The following is a 17,122-nucleotide window of genomic DNA, read 5'->3' as shown; positions in this document are numbered from 1 at the left end:
TGACATGTTATATGTTATCTTGTATTCACAGAAACCACAATACAACAAAATAAATCTCATATTCCTTTCATCATCATTAAAGGAAACAAATAAATCCTGAACGTCCCCTGTTGATTCTCTGATCGGACTCACAATTCCATAGCGTCGCCGGCTTTATACCACACACCCACAGAGGGATCCCCAGTCAAATTAACCCTCTTTTTCAGTTATTATTATTATTATCACATAATATATTGTTATTTTATTTACTTTTGTTACGTGAAGAATCCAAAAAGGGTTCTTTGATTGTGGCTTTCTGAAAAACAATACATTTTTACATTTAGGCACTCCTGCAATCGTCACACTTTTTCTTTTACAAATTATCCCCGGCCCCTCATCAGAGAAGGGAAAAGTTACGTGGCCCCCACAGGAAAAAGTTTGGAGACCCCTGCTTTGGGGTGTTTTTCTGCACATGGGACAGTACAAGTGCACTGTATTAAAGAGGATGACTGGGGCCCTGTATTGTGAGATTTTGGGGAACAACATCCTTCCTTCAGTCAGAGCATTGAAGATAGGTCATGCCTGGGTCTTCCAACATGAAAATGCCCCGAAGCACACAGCCAGGAAAACCAAAAAGTGGCTCCATAAGAAGCATAACAAGGTTCTAGCATGGCCTAGCCAGTCTCTAGACCTAAACCCAAATGAAAACCTTTGGAGGGAGCTTAAACTGTTTCTTAGTGGCAGCCCAGAAACCCGACTGATGGGTGGGCCAAGATCCCTGCTGCAATGAGTGCAAACCTCGTGGAAAAACTACAGGAAACGTTTGACCTTTGTAATGGCAAACAAAGGCTACTGTACCAAATATTAACATTCGTTTTCTCAGGTGTTCAAATACTTATATGCAGCTGTATCACACAAATAAATCGTTTAAAAAAAAAATTTTTAAAAAATCACACATTGTGATTTCTGGATTTTTCTTTTTAGATTATCTCTCTCACAGTGGACATGCACCTACGATGAAAATTTCAGACCCCTCCGTGATTTCTAAGTGGGAGGATTTTGCAAAATAGCAGGATGTTCAAATACTTATTTTCTTCACTGTATGTCCAACTTTATGAGATTACACTCTCGTTGCATCTCTATTAGAGGTCGGCCGATATTTTCAAATTTAATTCAGTCGAGAGCTACCAAACCAACTAATGCAGCACTTCTTTTCATGATTACATACACTCAGCAAGAGCAGTACATTATTTTTCATATAATTAAACCCACCAGGACGTTACGACGAGAAGTAAACAAGTGAGAGTTTAAGAGGATGCTCGCCGCGCTAAAGCGAATGCTACGCTACGACTTACGTGAGTGAAAGGATCACTCAGTAAACACATTAAAAGGGTCAAGCAACATTGCACATTCTCTCAAGCAAGATAAAAAAAAAAATCTTACAATATTTAAAAAATAGGCAAGCCTGAAGCTTCCTGTTCCAGCTTGCCTTCAAGCTGCTGCGGGGTCCTTCCGGGGTGCTACTTTCAGTCAGCGGAGGCCACAGTTGCCCACACAGATGCCTGATCAAAACCCTTAATCTGTTAATCTGTCGATTTTTTTTTTTGTTAATTGGCCAATTTTGGAAAAAAGTCCGTATATCGGTGGACTTCTAATCTTTATTGTAGTTGATAATACAACCCAAGATGCATACATTACTAATTGCTATAAGTAGACAAAGTGAATGGTTACAAGTGTGTATTGATGTGTACATTTATAAGAGCAGGAATTAGAGTACTGACTGACTCTTTACTTTGTTTTGAGAGTGTTTTACGACAAACTGATATTTACCTGCCTTTGGTTCTACTGTTTTATTGCCATCTTGGTCCATAAAGATAAATCGTCCACCAGTAAAGTCAGTGTCATAGTCAGAAAGATACAGAAGAGATGTATAGTCAAATGAGCCATAGGTGACCTGAAAGACAATAGCATAACTCTGTCAAAATCACTAGAAATGATAGACAGAACGATGGAAACAAGGAAACAAGCCATCGGAAGGATCGCTCAGGATGACCGATGTTCACACGTAGGGCTGCAGCTATCGTTTATTTAAGTAATCGATTCATCTCAATTAGTTATTCGAATTGTCAAGTAATCAGATGAGGAACATTTAATGCCTTGCGGAAAACATTTTGTAAAAGATGTAAAACAAACTTGCTAAGATTGCACTTTCAAAAGAGCATTAAATGCGAATACATAATAAAATACCCGAGTGTTTTTTCAAACTATGCAGATGAGCATTTTCATTTTACCAGAGCAATAAATGTATTTCAAAATAAAATCCCTGAGCTTAGCCACAAACGGTATAATGAAAAAATAATAATCAATGAGGATCCAAGTACAATATAAGAACAATTGGCTAACTGGCATAGCATAAGTCCACTAACTCAACTCATTCACTCCCAGCCATTTTCACCGGAGCAAGGCCCTTCGCTCCCGACCGTTTTACTGGATTTTGACTGATTTTGCAAGGCCCACAGAAAATCAGCATGGCTGAAAACCAAAAGTGGTTTTTGCCATGTGGCAAACATTTTTTGCCACGTGGCATTTTTTTTTGCCATGTGGCAAACATGTTTTGCCATGTGGCATTTTTTTTTTTGCCATGCAGCAAAAGTTTTTTGCCATGTGGCATTTTTTTGGCATGTGGCAAACAGTTTTTGCCATGTGGCATTTTTTTGCCATGTGGCAAACATGTTTTGCAATGTGGCAAACATTTTTTGCCATGTGGCAACAATTTTTTGCCACGTGGCATTTTTCTGCCATGTGGCAAAAATTTATTGCCATGTGGCAAACATTTTTTTCCATGTGGAGAAAAATTTATGTCATTTGGCAATTTTTTTTCTTGCCATGTGACAAAAATATTTTGGCATGTGGCATTTTTTGGGGGGTATGTGGCAAAACGCATTTTGATTTGTGGGGGGGTATATGGCATTGTTGGGGGTATATCGGGGTTTGGCAGGCCATACAAGTCAATGCCATTGACGGTTCTGCACGTCCAAATTTTACTTTCATTTTAAATGGCAGAAAAACGTGCAGCTGTGATTTTCTGTTCTATTGCTATATAAACATGAAACCCACCAAGATTAGACTCTCTTCTTTCAGCAGGAAAAAAAAGTAAGTTCATTATCTTTTTCAATTCTTTAGAAATCAGCATTAGAAAATAGCTTAGTTTGAGCAATTTTCCAATTTCTGATGAAAAAAACAGATAAATTGAAATGTATGCTTTCACAAAAAGCTCAAACATAACTTTGACTTTAACACAGCTATTTTTTGCATCCCAAACATCTGAATAATGTTTTCCTTTTACAAAATAACATAAACAACAAGACAAATAAAGCTTTTGATAGCAAAGTAACAATTTATTTACACATAACTAACTGAGAGATGACGCTGTTGTGGCCGCGACACGATAATTTTGACAGCCCTAATTTATTTTTGAGATAGTTATGTTTTTTCATTTTACAGACATCTTTACATTTTCAGTAAAAGTTGACTAAAACTAGACAAAATTAACAAACATATTTTGACTAAAATATAACTAAGACTAAAAATATGACTAAGACTAATAAGTATTATCGTCCAAAAGACTAAGACAAAAATTAAAAGGGTTGCCAAAAACAACACTGGTATACAGATAGTGAGGCAACAGAGAAAACAAAATGTCTGACTATAGCATATTACGTTACGTATAAGCTACGGTCATGACTAGAAGTAATGCCGGTGTATATTAGTGCATCTACTTTTCATTACGTTTCAGGTTACTGAATGTCCATCTCATCTACTGTATGTAAAAAAAATACATTCTGAATGATGTCAAACTGCAATTTGTGCCAAGACACTAATTGTCGTATGAGCGATGGGAAGTTAAATTGCTATTAAAAATGTCCAAGTCCATTTACATTTTAATGAAAGTGTGTTTAGTCAATTAAATTACCCACCAAATGTCTGCAGCAACACAGAGCATGGAGGCATATCTTACACTGCTCAATTCTTTCAGATGCCAGATCCAGGAAGCGTCAATGAGATGAAAACAATGTTAACACAGACACTATTCTAGTGGAAAACTTTGGGTCTCGTGGGAAATTTTGTTGGTTTTTTTATAAAACGCTGACATCCTTCTCGAAAGATATATTGATTCATGGTCCGAGCATATAAAATAAGCCACTGGGATACAATGTATGACCATACAGTAAATTGTCACACCCCAAGTAAATACCTTATCAATGTGCGGGTGCCAGTACTCGTCATGTTGTGTCTTGGCTAGTGTCGAGTTGATCCTGGAGAAGAAGGTGGGCTTGGTGAGGTACATCATCGTTTGGTCTAAGCCAAACGTCTCTGCAATAACTGTCTGGATCCGCTTGCGTACATCTCTGAAGGTGAAAATAATGTTACACTGGTTAATACAGCAATTTCGAGGAAGGTCCAATAAACAACTCCATGAATTTGGCCCCCCCATCAGACACAAATCTATATAAAAATGGCGTCAATCATTTGTGCCTCATTGTGCTGTAAAGTTTCGTTTGTGCTGTTATCGTTTTTAAGATATATACAATACTTTTATAGGTCAGTCTGAAGTCAACTACCCCCCCACCACCACCACCACAATTCTTTTATAGGTCAGTCTGAGGTCAACTACCCCCCCCCCATTTTGATTAAATACAGTGGGGCAAATAAGTATTTAGTCAACCACCAATTGTGCAAGTTCTCCTACTTAAAAAGATTAGAGGCCTGTACTTGTCAACATGGGTAAACCTCAACCGTGAGAGACAGAATGTGGAAAAAAAAACAGAAAATCAAATTGATTTTTAAAGAATTTACTTCCAAATTAGAGTGGAAAATAAGTATTTGGTAACCTACAAACAAGCAAGATTTCTGGCTGTCAAAGACGTCTAACTTCTTCTAACAAGGCCTAGCCAGTCTCCAGATCTCAACCCCATAGAAAATCTGTGGAGGTGTGGAGTTGAAAGTCCGTGTTGCCCAACGACAGCCCTAAAACATCACTGCTCTAGCGGAGATCTGCATGGAGGAATGGGCCAAAATACCAGCAACAGTGTGTGAAAAGCTTGTGAAGAGTTACAGAAAATGTTGGACCTCCGTTATTGCCAGGAAAAGGTACATAACAAAGTACTGAGATGAACTTTTGGTATTGACCAAATACTTATTTTCCACCATAATTTGCAATTCTTTAAAAAAAATCAAACAATGTGATTTTCTGTTTTTTTTTCCACATTTTGTCTCTCATGGTTGAGGTTTACCCATGTTGACAATTACAGCCCTCTCTAATATTTTCAAGTGGGAGAACTTGCACAATCAGTGGTTGACTAAATACTTATTTGCCCCACTGTATGGCTAAAAATTGTGTCAATCGTCTATGCTTCGTTTGTGCTACAATCTTTTTGAGATATTAAATTCAAGTGATGATGTCAATTGCAGCCCCTCTGTCGCTCTCAATAACAGAGGGGGATCCCAACAACTCGCGCAAACGTAGCACAAACGAATGGCACCCCTTCGATGTGAGGCTGCAAGTCATGTCATCAAGCGTTTTTTTTTGTTTGTTTTTTACAGCATAAACGAAGCATAAACAAATGGCCCCATTTCGGGTCCATTTTGCAATAGGTCGGGGGGCTGCGTGATGTCATCACTCTCAAATTGATCAAGTAATATCTCAAAAACGATAGCAGCACAAACAAAACTTTTTACAGCAAAAACAAAGCATAAACAGTTGACACCATTTTTAGCCATTTTTAATCAAAATGGGGGGCTGACTGACCTATAAAGGATATCTTAAAAACAATAGCAGCACAAATGAAACTTTGCACAGCATTTGGCATTTGAAATTCTTCAACTTTAGCTGGTTATGAGTTATGACCAAGGGCGTAGGTTTGCATAGGGACGGTAGGGACAAAACACTAGCAACTTTTCAGGAGGTTCAAATTGTCCCCACCAACTTTTAAGCAACCTTATTTGCATTAGATAATGTGTTCAGTTATATAGGTCATTTAGATTGTCTTCCCATTTGTTGTAATAATAGAATTGACCGTACAATTATGAAGTGAATTATTTTTATTATTTTCAGACTTGCATTTAGCCCATTTTCACTTGCTCAATGTGCCATTCCATGTTTTTTTTTTCCCCTCCAACTGATGACTTCACCCCCCCCCCCCCCCCCCCACACACACACACACACACACACACGCAACTCCCACAGTACAGAATTATGTTACATGGGAGGGATATTAGAAGTTTTTTTCCAGCCAGCAGCCCGCTGTGAGTATCGGTAATGTAAAACGTAATTGTTGTGAAACGCACCATTAATTTTGCTACTAAGGAGAAGTGTCCTTCTGTATGCGTTTTCTACTATGTTAACAATTAAACTGTGAGAAATATAGTAAACTCTGCTCAGCTGTAAGAAATTTAGTGTACCAAGGTTTACGCCCTTCTCCCCAGTTTTCATTTTTATTTTGCTTATGTGGTCTTAAAGCAGCCCAAAGGAGCTTTATTTTTTTATGTTGAGTTCGGCTGTGCTTGTGGACAAAAGCAACAGTGTTTTTCCTGAAAGAAGGCTCCATTTTTATTAATTTTTGTTATTCCCCTGACAAATAAGTTTCTTGTATTTATTCTGGAAGTTTAATGTTTCTTTAGTAGTTTTAAATCAAATGGTGTAACACCTGAATCAATACATATGCACTGCAAAAATCCACCTCCTTAAAATTGAAAAAAACATTAAATTCCCTTGTTTTCAGTGTAAATCTACTAGAAATAAGTGAAATTATGTGCTAGTGCCCCAACTAAATTTTATTCAGATTTCTTGAAATATTACAAAATAACTAGCTGAAAATAAGCTTAACAGACTTATTCAATAATACAACTAGCTAATGATAGCACCAACATATCCATAGTTGTTGTTGTTGTTTGTGCTGCTTCTGTCTCTCTCTCTCCTTCTTCCGTTCCCCTCCTGTTTGCTGCTTTCTCCTAATAAACGAGGTACGTTAAATGATCACAATGGGACCATGTCATACTTCCATGTGATATATTAAAACTGTTTAGATCAATCGGACACTCAGATCTCCATTCTTTGTGACAAGCAGCTGAACAGGACAGGTTAAAGGAAAAAAAAAGAAAAAGAATTGTTCTTAATTCAAGAATAGATATTGTTCAAAACATTATTTAAAAACATTTTTTTCTTGACTTAGGTGAAAAATGACCGACTTTTAGATGTATAGGCTTAATAAGACCAAATGGTAATATTTACTAAAAGTAAGTGGAAGAATCTGACGCATTAATCCGTGAACACCCTTAAAAACTCAAAACAAGATGAACATTATTCGACCAGATTCATGAAGAATGAACAGAATTAAGATATTATACTGTAAATTGGCAGTGTGAAAGTATAGGTCAATACAGATTTATTTTGCATCAATCATCAAGCCTATCAATTAATTAGGTTCTTATTGGAGGGAACTGTAGCCCTAACTGCCGTTCACCCAATCTGTTTAGTTTTATTAATGTCCTGTCCCCTGCAAAATGTGTACATGCAGGTTATGATTAAGGTTATATTGTCCCAATCAACATTGAGACCAAACCTACACCCTTGGTTATGACACCTTCAAAAATGTAAACATTTTGGAAAAAAAGTTCATGACATAATCCTTTGATGATTTAGGAATAAAAGATGTGCAACAATGCATGTTTGAACCGTTTTTTCTTTTCGAAATACTCATACAAAAATCAATTCCTAATCCCACAAAAAATGCTCAGAATGTATAGGCTTAATGTATGTCGTTTGCCTTTGTCTAAGAAATGATTCACAAATGAATTATTTCAACTGTAAAAATCAAATCCCATTTGCTTTCAAATACGGCGGTTTGTCACGTATTCACCTGTAAAGCTGGAAATCCTCTTCTGTGAACACATCCTGGATCTGTTCGCCAAAATATCTGCAAACCGTTATCATGTGCGTGTCAAAAACGACTAACATTTAGCAAGAAATTTCCGCAGTCAATTCTAGAAAAACATCACACTGGGAACAATATCTTAAGATGGCAACATTGTCCCACCTGTAAATGTTGACAAATTGAGGCCCCATTGACAAAGCTCCTGAGTGCAGGTCCAAGATGGAGGCCTTTCAAGACAAAAACAACAATTACAATGAAAAAATTGCATCCTCCACATGTCAACTGCACTAAAACACAAAACATTTTTCCCTCAAGGTTCAATTGGAACTGTGAGAAGAGACGACTCGTTTCCGAGCAGGTATTTGCAATATTTTGCAGATGAGAGAAACATAAAATTAGAGAGGAATGCTGACTGCGTTCCTCTAGTTTTATTTGGCAATATACTCACTCCTCCCTCCGATCCGGCCAGCTGAAGTCCCCTCTCAGCCAGCCTGTTTCAAAAACAGTATTAAAATGATTTAGTTGTCCCATCGACACAGTGACCGTAAACGGCAAAAATAAAGGGGGGACAGATGAAAATAAATTTGACAGACTGTTAGAGTAATCACCTTCTGAGAAACTGAGCTTCTTCCCTCGTCACCACACCGTCTGTGATGGCACGACCGCACTTCTGAGGGGTGCATCCTGATAAGGAAAACAGTGAGGACTGAAATACGTGTACATAGACTTCACCATAGGTTGACGGGACACGAGGACAATCCGTCGGGGGCCTATTATTAAAAACTTGAAATTCAAATATTTTCAAAACCAAAGCAGCAAGCAACCTAAAACCAAAACATGCACCTCCTTTAGGCATATATGAGTCTCCATGGTCAGTGACATAAAAAAATTTAGTCATTCCCAAATTAAAATCCCGATTAATTATTTTCTTATACAAGTTTAACAAAACTTAAAATGGATATAAAATACTCTATTGTTCTTCTATTTCTATTCTATATGCACAAAAACCACCAAATGCAGAGATAATCGCCTACAGCCCCGAATAAAAGTATTGGCACCCTTTGAAAAATCAAGTGGTGTTTCTCTAATTTCTGTAATTAACAACAGCTGTTACTTACCTGTAGCTCATAAAAGGTGGTGGCAATAACTAAATCAAACTTGCAGCCAGTTAAAAAGGATTCAAGTTGACTCAACCTCTGTCTAGTGTGTACCACATTGAGCATGGAGAAAAGAAAGAAGACCAAGTCTGAGGACTTGAGAAGCAAAATTTAGAGGAAGCATGGGCAATTTCAAGGCTACAAGTCCATCTCCAAAGACCTGAATGTTCTGTGTCTACCGTGCGCCAGGGGCGGACTGCTAATCTGTAGCTTCTGGAGGATCAGAGAACGGCCGCCGGCCGTCCAGAGGCGGCCGCCATACATACATCACTGTTTTTGTCCCCCCTGTCCTCTATGATTATCTACAGTTCGCATCCAATCCGACAATCCAATCCGCATCCTAAACGCCAATCTGATAGGAGAAGAACGAAGAAAGCACAGAGTAGCCTACTTTGGTAAAGCCTTACTCCATGTGGAAGCAAAATAGCGACGAGCTTGGATAAACAATATGGATGGTGGTAGCAAAAAAAAGAAAAGAGAAGGGTGGCGCAGAGTTGCCTGGCTCTGCCAGACTTTTCTCCCTGTATTTTTCAAACACTGAGAGAAATAGTCTGGGAACCATCCCATTAACAGCCTTTTCGAGCAGGTACAAAATCAATCGACAAATCAGATTCGTTTATTTGCGTGACGTGCTCTTAACGAGCAACGTCACTCTTGCGCGTCGGAAGTCGTCTCCACAACAAAGCTGAACAGGAGAGCCGAGAATATGTTCCAATCCACGGTAAAATCATTTTTAAATTACCATAAACACATCGACACGAGTCATTGACAACAGTCTGTCCCGCGCTAGCCATGTTGAATAAACTCCGCTCTCCTTGTACGTTTACTTCCGCGCGCAAGTCCCTCGTCGCTTTAATAACGTGACGTCTGCCCTGCCCGTCGCCGATTGGTCCACTCCGCTGTCTGTTTGCTGTGGCTTGCTCCGCCCTGGAAATTGTATCCGCTTGAATGGTGGCCAGACTCAATAGCTGGAACAGCGTTGAGTCTGGTGTACCAGGCTAGCCGCGGAGAAGGTTAGAGAGAAAAAAACTGAAAAAACTCGAGAACGTAGCATCGAAATGTCACAAGTTGACACACATGTTCGCAAGCAGCAGTCTGGCCACGCCGGCTAGCAATAGCCCAGCCCCCGGCGACGGTGAGAGTGGGAGCGGCAGCCGCTCTCACGTGCAGCCGGTGCATGGAGAGACAACAGACGAGGGAGAGGGTAATGATGAGCTGGTAGAAGTTCCCCAGATAAGCACAGGGCAAGTAAGTAGGGATGAAAAGGGTTACTTGCTAGGTATATTGGCAATTGTTATCCACCCGGTAGCTACATTTTAAATGAAATAAATGGCAATTAAAGGGTTAGTGCCTGCTAGTCCATGTCCTCGTTTGCAATCGTGTCAAGTTACAGTATGCTAGTCCTACTATCCCTCTCCTAAGAAAAAATATTTTAGCTGTAAAACAATGTATGCACACGCAGCAGCCATATTAATTCAGAAGAAATATAACAAAATATTAGGAAAATGAATGGTTTTACTTTAAAGTTTAGGTAGTTAAATTGATATATGGTTTAATCATTTATATATCATTTTGTTTTCTGGTTAATACTTTCCAATGAAGGTTATGTATACAGGATTTTTCTTGAAATGTTTATTGTATTTTCATTGAAATTGTTAATTTCTCAGTGAGTATTCAAGTTAAAATGATAATAATGCAATGTGTAGTTCTTCAGTGCACGAAATTGATACATTTTACAATAAAATGCAAAAAAAAAATAATAATAATAATATTCTCCTGGGGGAGCATGCGATTCTTGTGGGCTGGGCTGAGTCAAAGTCCAGGGCTGCTTTTTAGTCCCAGTCCACCCCTGCCGTGCGCAGTGTCATCAATAAGTGTAAAGCCCACGGCACTGTGTCTAACCTCCCTAGATGTGGACGGGAAAAAAAATTGACGAGAGATTTCAATGAAAGATTGTTCGGATGGTGGATAAAGAACCTCGACTAACATCCAAACAAGTTCAAGCTGTCCCGCAGTCTGAGGGAACAACAGTGTCAACCCGTACTATCCGTCGGCGTCTGAATGAAAAGGGGACTCTATGGTAGGATAAACAGGAAGACCCCATTTCTGACCCAGAGACAAAAAAAGCCAGGCTGGAATTTGGCAAAACTAAGCTGAGAAAGCCAAAAACGTTTTGGAAGAATGTTCGCTGGTCAGATAAGACAAAAGCAGAGCTTTTTGGGAAAAGGCATCAACAATAGTTTACAAGTGGGAAAAAAAACGACGCCTTCAAAGAAAAGAACACGCTCCCCACAGTCAATCATGGCGAAGGTTCCCTGATGTTTTGGGGTTGCTCTGCTACCTCTGGCACTGGACTACTTGACTGTGTGCATGGCATTATGAGGTCTGATTATGAAGTCAAATTTTGCAGCATTATGTAGGGCCCAGTGTGAGAAAGCTGGGTCTCCCTCAGAGGTCATGGGTCTGGCAGCAGGACAATGAGCCAAAACACACTTCAAAAAGCACTAGAAAACGGTTTGAGAGAAAGCACTGGAGACTTCTAAAGTGGCCAGACCTGAATCCCATAAAATGTCAGTGGTGAGATCTGAAAATGGCACCCTTCAAATCTCAGAGACCTAGAGCAGAATTGTCTAAAATTCCAGCAGACTATTGTCAGAAATTCACTGATGGATACCAGAAGTGTTTGTTCGCAGTTATTTTGTGCTACCAAGTATGAGGCTGAGGGTGCCAATACTTTTGTCCAGCCCATTTTTGGAGTTTTGTGTAAAATGATCATGATTTTTTTCCCCATTCTCTTTTGTGTTTCTTCATTGCAAGCAAAATAAATGAGGACATTACTACCAAAGCATTTGTAATTGCAATCATTTTCTGGGAGAAATTGAGCATTATCTGACAGAATTGCAGGGGTGCCAATACTTTTGGCCAGCACTGTAAATGGAACTTTGTCTGGCAGCGTATGTTCGTTTCATATGGACTCCAAACGGCCAGGGGGATTTTGACAAAATTTCACACAGTTGTAATTAGGCCTGCATAATATATTGTTTGAAAATCGCCATTGCAATGCGTGCATGCGCAATAGTCCCACTGCAAGACATGAAACTGTATTATTATTAGGGCTGTCAAACGATTAAATTTTTAATCGAGTTAGTCACAGCTTATAAATTAATTACCCTAATTTTCGGACTATAAACCGCTACTTTTTTCCCTCATTTTGAATCCGGCAGCTTATAGTCCAGTGCGGCTTATTTGTTGATTTATTTGGGTTAATAGGTAACACTTTATTTAACAGAGCCATCTTAAGACTGTCATAAGAACATCATAATTATGACATGACACTATCATGGGCATTACTGAATGCTTATAACAGATGTCAATATGTGCCATGTGACATATTATGTCACTAAATCCATTTATGTCCAGCTCAGATCTTTTACATCCATTCAAAAGTGAGATAATTTGCTGGATGACACTAACCGACATCTATTATAAGCATTCATTAATGCTTATGACAGTGTACTGTAATAATTATAACTGTCTTATGACAGTATTATGGCACCACTATCCAAGAAAATGTTACCAAATAGAATAACTAGCAATTAATGAAACAACTGGAACAGTAACTGAAGAAATTATTAGCACAGAACATGACTGTTATTTACATCTGTAGCGCCACCATGCATGCTAGGAGGAATGTTGGATGACAACAGTGTTGAGAGCAGGTGGCAGCAGAGGTTGACTGTCTATCCCAAGGAAGCAGTGATAGCCAATGGCGCTTTTAGTGAAAATAAGGCTTTGCAGCCAATTGGTTCAAAGCTTAATGGTGGTTCATTTGGTCTCATGACAGTCTTATGGTGCCATTGTCAAATGAAGGATTACCAGTTGACATATTTTGGTGTAAATATCCCATAATACAATAAGGACAACTGGGGCTTATAGTCCAGTGTGGCTTATCTATGAACAAATGCCGTTTTCATGTCAAATTTGGTGGCTGGCGGCTTATAGTCAGGTGTGCCTTATAGTCCAGAAATTACGGTAATCGTAATTATTCGAAATTCAAACATCTATAAAATATGCCATATTTTCTTGTAAATTATTGTTGGAATGGAAAGATAAGACGGATACATACATTCAACTAGGGCTGCAGCTATCGAATATTTTAGTAATCGAGTAATCGACTGAAAATTCTATCGATTAATCGAGTAATCGGATAAAACAAATATATTTTTAGGTGAAGAGCAATTATAAATATACATGAGAAAACAAGACATTTCATCTAATCTTGAACCATTATCAGTCAATCAATGTCTTTATTTTCGATGTATATTGTAGCTAGAATTTAAAAAAAAAAAAAAAAAAAACTAATTCACTGCTTTCACTCAAAAAACTTTTAGATCTTATTTAAAATATATATATATATATATATATATATATATATCACCTAAAAATGCCGTTACGCTTGATAACACACATCACTTAAAAGTTAGGATTTTTTCCCATGTGTTTCAATTGAATTTCTCTTTGTGTCAAGCCATTTTTAAGTTCAAGTTAAGTTTTAAGTTAGTCTAAACTGTAAGTCCTGATAGGATTTTGAGTTTTGGCAGTGTTCAAAATAAATGTATGATACAGGCTGTACTGGAGCAAATTAGGGACCAGTGCTACTTGGTGTTTTATCCAGCAATGACTACTGAGCTAAAATTGATAGTTAGCATGATTAAGTTTTTTTTTACACCCTCATCACCCCACAATGCTATGTTATGTTAAAGCCTGTATGTAAGACACGTTAGCCACGCAACGACAGTGGTCATAATTAATTGAAACCTAGTCCTCCGCAGGGCTAACTTTACGTGAGCTAGTAGCGACAGTAACGTTAATCTTATTTATTAGCGCTTAGCGCTCATTATTAGCGCTTAGCGCTGTACTGCTTTAAGATGGCGGCTGTTTAATAACGCTGCCCAGGAGCGGCCGAGTCTGTCATTGCGCATCTAGTTCAACATACATGATCTTTATGAGACGCATCAGACGCTAGCTGTTACCAACGTAGCATCGTGCGGGCTGGTATTTGGCAACGTCGGCGTCGTTTGTGGCGGCTGTCAGCTGCAGTAAGTTTTTTTTTTCCCTTCTTCCTCTCTGCACGTGACAGCGCGTTGTCCCGCATTAAAAGTAGTCCGAGCAAAACGTGATGCTTAGAGCTGTCAAAATAAACGATTACTCGAGGTGAATAAAATTACTCGGATCAGTTTTTAAACTCGAGTTACTCGAGTTGCTCGAGTACTCGTTTCAGCTCTACATTCAACATACTGTACATAAGTACTGTATTTCTTTATTATAACAATAAATCAACAAGATGGCATTAACATTAACATTCTGTTAAAGCGATCCATGGATAGAAAGATTTGTAGTTCTTAAAAGATAAATGTTAGTACAAGTTACAGAAATTTTATATGAAAACCCCTCTTAATGTTTTCGTTTTAATAAAGTCTGTAAATTTTTTAATCAAAAAATAAACTAGTAGCTCGCCATTGTTGATGTCAATAATAATTATGGTGCTGAAACCCATAAAATCAGTCGCAACCAAGCGCCAGCAGAGGGCGGCAAAACATCAAAAAACACAAGTAACAAGTGGAAATGACACTTTGCTGTCATTTTAATCTGTTTGAGCGGGGCATGTGCGTTAAATGCGTCAAATATGTTAACGTGATTAATTAGAAAAATTAATTACCGCCCGTTGACGCGATAATTTTGACAGCCCTAATTATTATCATTATTTTATTTTTTAAAACACAAACTTTTGTTTTGCTTCATAAAAGCAGCAATCTTTTACACAGGAGAAATCCCGTTGCGCCGAGTTGGTGTATTTATTTTCCGCATAGTCGAGGCCTTTTTCCACCCGCCCTTCAAAGGCACTGACGTTTTTTCAAACTGGAGTACCGGTGTTCTGCCAAAATCTGCTACATCGGCGAAACGTCCTACATTAGTCGAATTTGACACCCAAAGTACTACCGTGCACTCTAAACTTGTTTTGTTTAGCTGCATACAGGAATACCGTACTAAAAAAAATGCCTGCAGAAAATACTTAAAAGTAGTTATATCAAATAAGGACGGTTTAAATACGCTACGTGACCAATGTGGTCAACTGCTTCAAAGCTAACACAAAAAAACACAATGGTTAAAAGTATGAGAGGGTAAAACATGCAAAAAGTATCTTTGAGGCAGTGAAAAGGTTCTAAATAACTAAATAAAAATAAAAATAGTGACTTTTCGCTGCTTCTAACCGATGTGCGCATGCGTGTGGATGCATGCGCAAGCGTGCTGAGCATTGTGCAGGACATTTCGTCGCGTAGTAAGGAATGGCCGAACACCGGTACTCACTTTTGTTGCCAGGGGTTTAGATATTAATGGCTATATTTTGAGTTATTTTGAGGGGAAAATAAATTAACTCGATTATACTGTATAAGCTGCACACAGGCTACTTTTCATTTTGTCAGTGTTGTCCCATGAAAAGATATACTTAAATATCTGCAGAAATGCGAGGGGTGTACTCACTTTTGTGATACACTGTATGCCTAAGGTAGGTGCCTGTTTTGGTTTTAGTTCGTAGCAGCTTTGGATCTGAAAATATTTGAAGTTTTTGAACCTAGGCCCCCTATGGATCGGCCCTCCGCCCCGTGTCATGTCGATATATTATGAAATCTATGTTCCAGGCTTGCGTTTCTTGCCGCTGCTGTGTTCCCGTCCCGATATCACACCGCTTATAGACATCTCTCGGCCATCTGCTACACACCGGCACACCGACGTCAAGTCGTTAAATCTGGATATCAACCGTACCACTTGCCGCTAATTTGATAATAACAACTGAGTTCCTTATGAAACTGTCTCAAGGGTTTCCTTCTACATTACACAGTTGAAGATTCACACATTATTTGACTGCTTCAGCAGGTAATACGACTGTATGGTAGATCATAATTAACATTACCTATTCCTGTGGGGAGAAAAATAGTATCTATTTTGAGAAAGTCTTTTTTTTTTTTATGATCTTGAACCTGTGCCTGGAGTCAAAATCCGCGCGTGGAGTCTATTAGAATAGAGGTGTCAAGAGTCCATTTGTGTTTTGACGTCCCGTCGGCACGTTGTACCCAAGAGTCTTGTTCATTTTATAGATGACACACTACTCGAGTTTGACTCATCTTAATAGAATTTGGATAAGAAAAGTTGTGATCCATAAAATGATTATGCCAGCGCTGAACGTGACGGAAGAAGACGAGGCAAGCGTTGACCTGAGAGTAGGTGGGAGATTTTATACAAGGTGTATTTGCGTTGGGGAGGTGTCAAGATGACAGAACATCTCCTGGCGAGTCAATGACAACACCGTAGTGGGTGGCAAGGTGGAACAGCTGCAATACCAGACAGTGAAGGACATTCAGTGGCTTTTTTTAGTCACTTCTCCATCACACCAAGAGCCGTGCTGTGGGGAAAGTCAATGGTTTTCAACTCAACAAATCTGCTGCCCTCTAGTGTACACTGAGGGAAACTTCAAAAGCACTGCCCACTAAATACTCAAATCAAAACAAATGTATTTATTTAGCCCTTTAGAAAAATGCGAAAGGTCCTCAATGTGCTTTACAACAATGAAAAATACACACTGCTGGCCAAAAGTGTTGATACCCCTGCAATTCTGTCAGATAATGCTCAATTTATCCCAGAAAATGATTGCATTTGCAAATGGTTTGGGACCAACTTCTTCATTTATTCATGCAATGAAAAAATGGCAAAAAAAAAAATATATATTTTTTTTCATTTTACACAAAAGTCCAAAAATGGGTCGGACAAAATTGGCACCCTTTGAAAAATCATGTGATGCTTCACTAATTTGTATCATTAACAGCACCTGGTACTTACCTGTGGCACATAACAGGTGGTGGCAATAACTAAATCACAGCCAGTTAAAATGGATTAAAGTTGACTCAACCTCTGTCCTTGCGTGTACCACATTGAGCATGGAGAAAAGAAAGAAGACCAAAGAACTGTCTGAGGACTTGAGAAGCAAAATTGCGA

At 38.7% G+C, this 17,122-nt stretch overlaps 1 protein-coding gene across 3 annotated transcripts in view; it reads right to left on the bottom strand.

The window, feature by feature from the left end:
* uts2r2 (urotensin-2 receptor 2) overlaps window positions 1–17,122 on the bottom strand; it is a 61,991-nt gene that overhangs the window by 39,456 nt on the left and 5,413 nt on the right. For all 3 annotated transcript variants that reach the window (XR_009061753.1, XM_057825883.1, XM_057825884.1), the window contains exons 3-8: window positions 8,522–8,597; window positions 8,362–8,404; window positions 8,076–8,140; window positions 7,899–7,955; window positions 4,235–4,388; window positions 1,810–1,933 (exon numbers count right to left, since the gene is read on the bottom strand). Coding sequence is in view for 2 of the 3 variants with exons in the window: in XM_057825883.1 (XP_057681866.1) it covers window positions 1,810–1,933; window positions 4,235–4,388; window positions 7,899–7,955; window positions 8,076–8,140; window positions 8,362–8,404; window positions 8,522–8,597 (519 nt within the window). In the remaining variant the exon portion in view is untranslated. The remainder of the gene's footprint in view (window positions 1–1,809; window positions 1,934–4,234; window positions 4,389–7,898; window positions 7,956–8,075; window positions 8,141–8,361; window positions 8,405–8,521; window positions 8,598–17,122) is intronic.

The sequence above is a fragment of the Corythoichthys intestinalis genome, chromosome 21 (assembly GCF_030265065.1).
Source record: "Corythoichthys intestinalis isolate RoL2023-P3 chromosome 21, ASM3026506v1, whole genome shotgun sequence".
In the NCBI taxonomy this organism is placed as follows: domain Eukaryota; kingdom Metazoa; phylum Chordata; class Actinopteri; order Syngnathiformes; family Syngnathidae; genus Corythoichthys; species Corythoichthys intestinalis.
The sequence above is the reverse complement of the archived record's forward strand: the minus strand, read 5'-3'. Positions and strand labels throughout refer to the sequence as shown.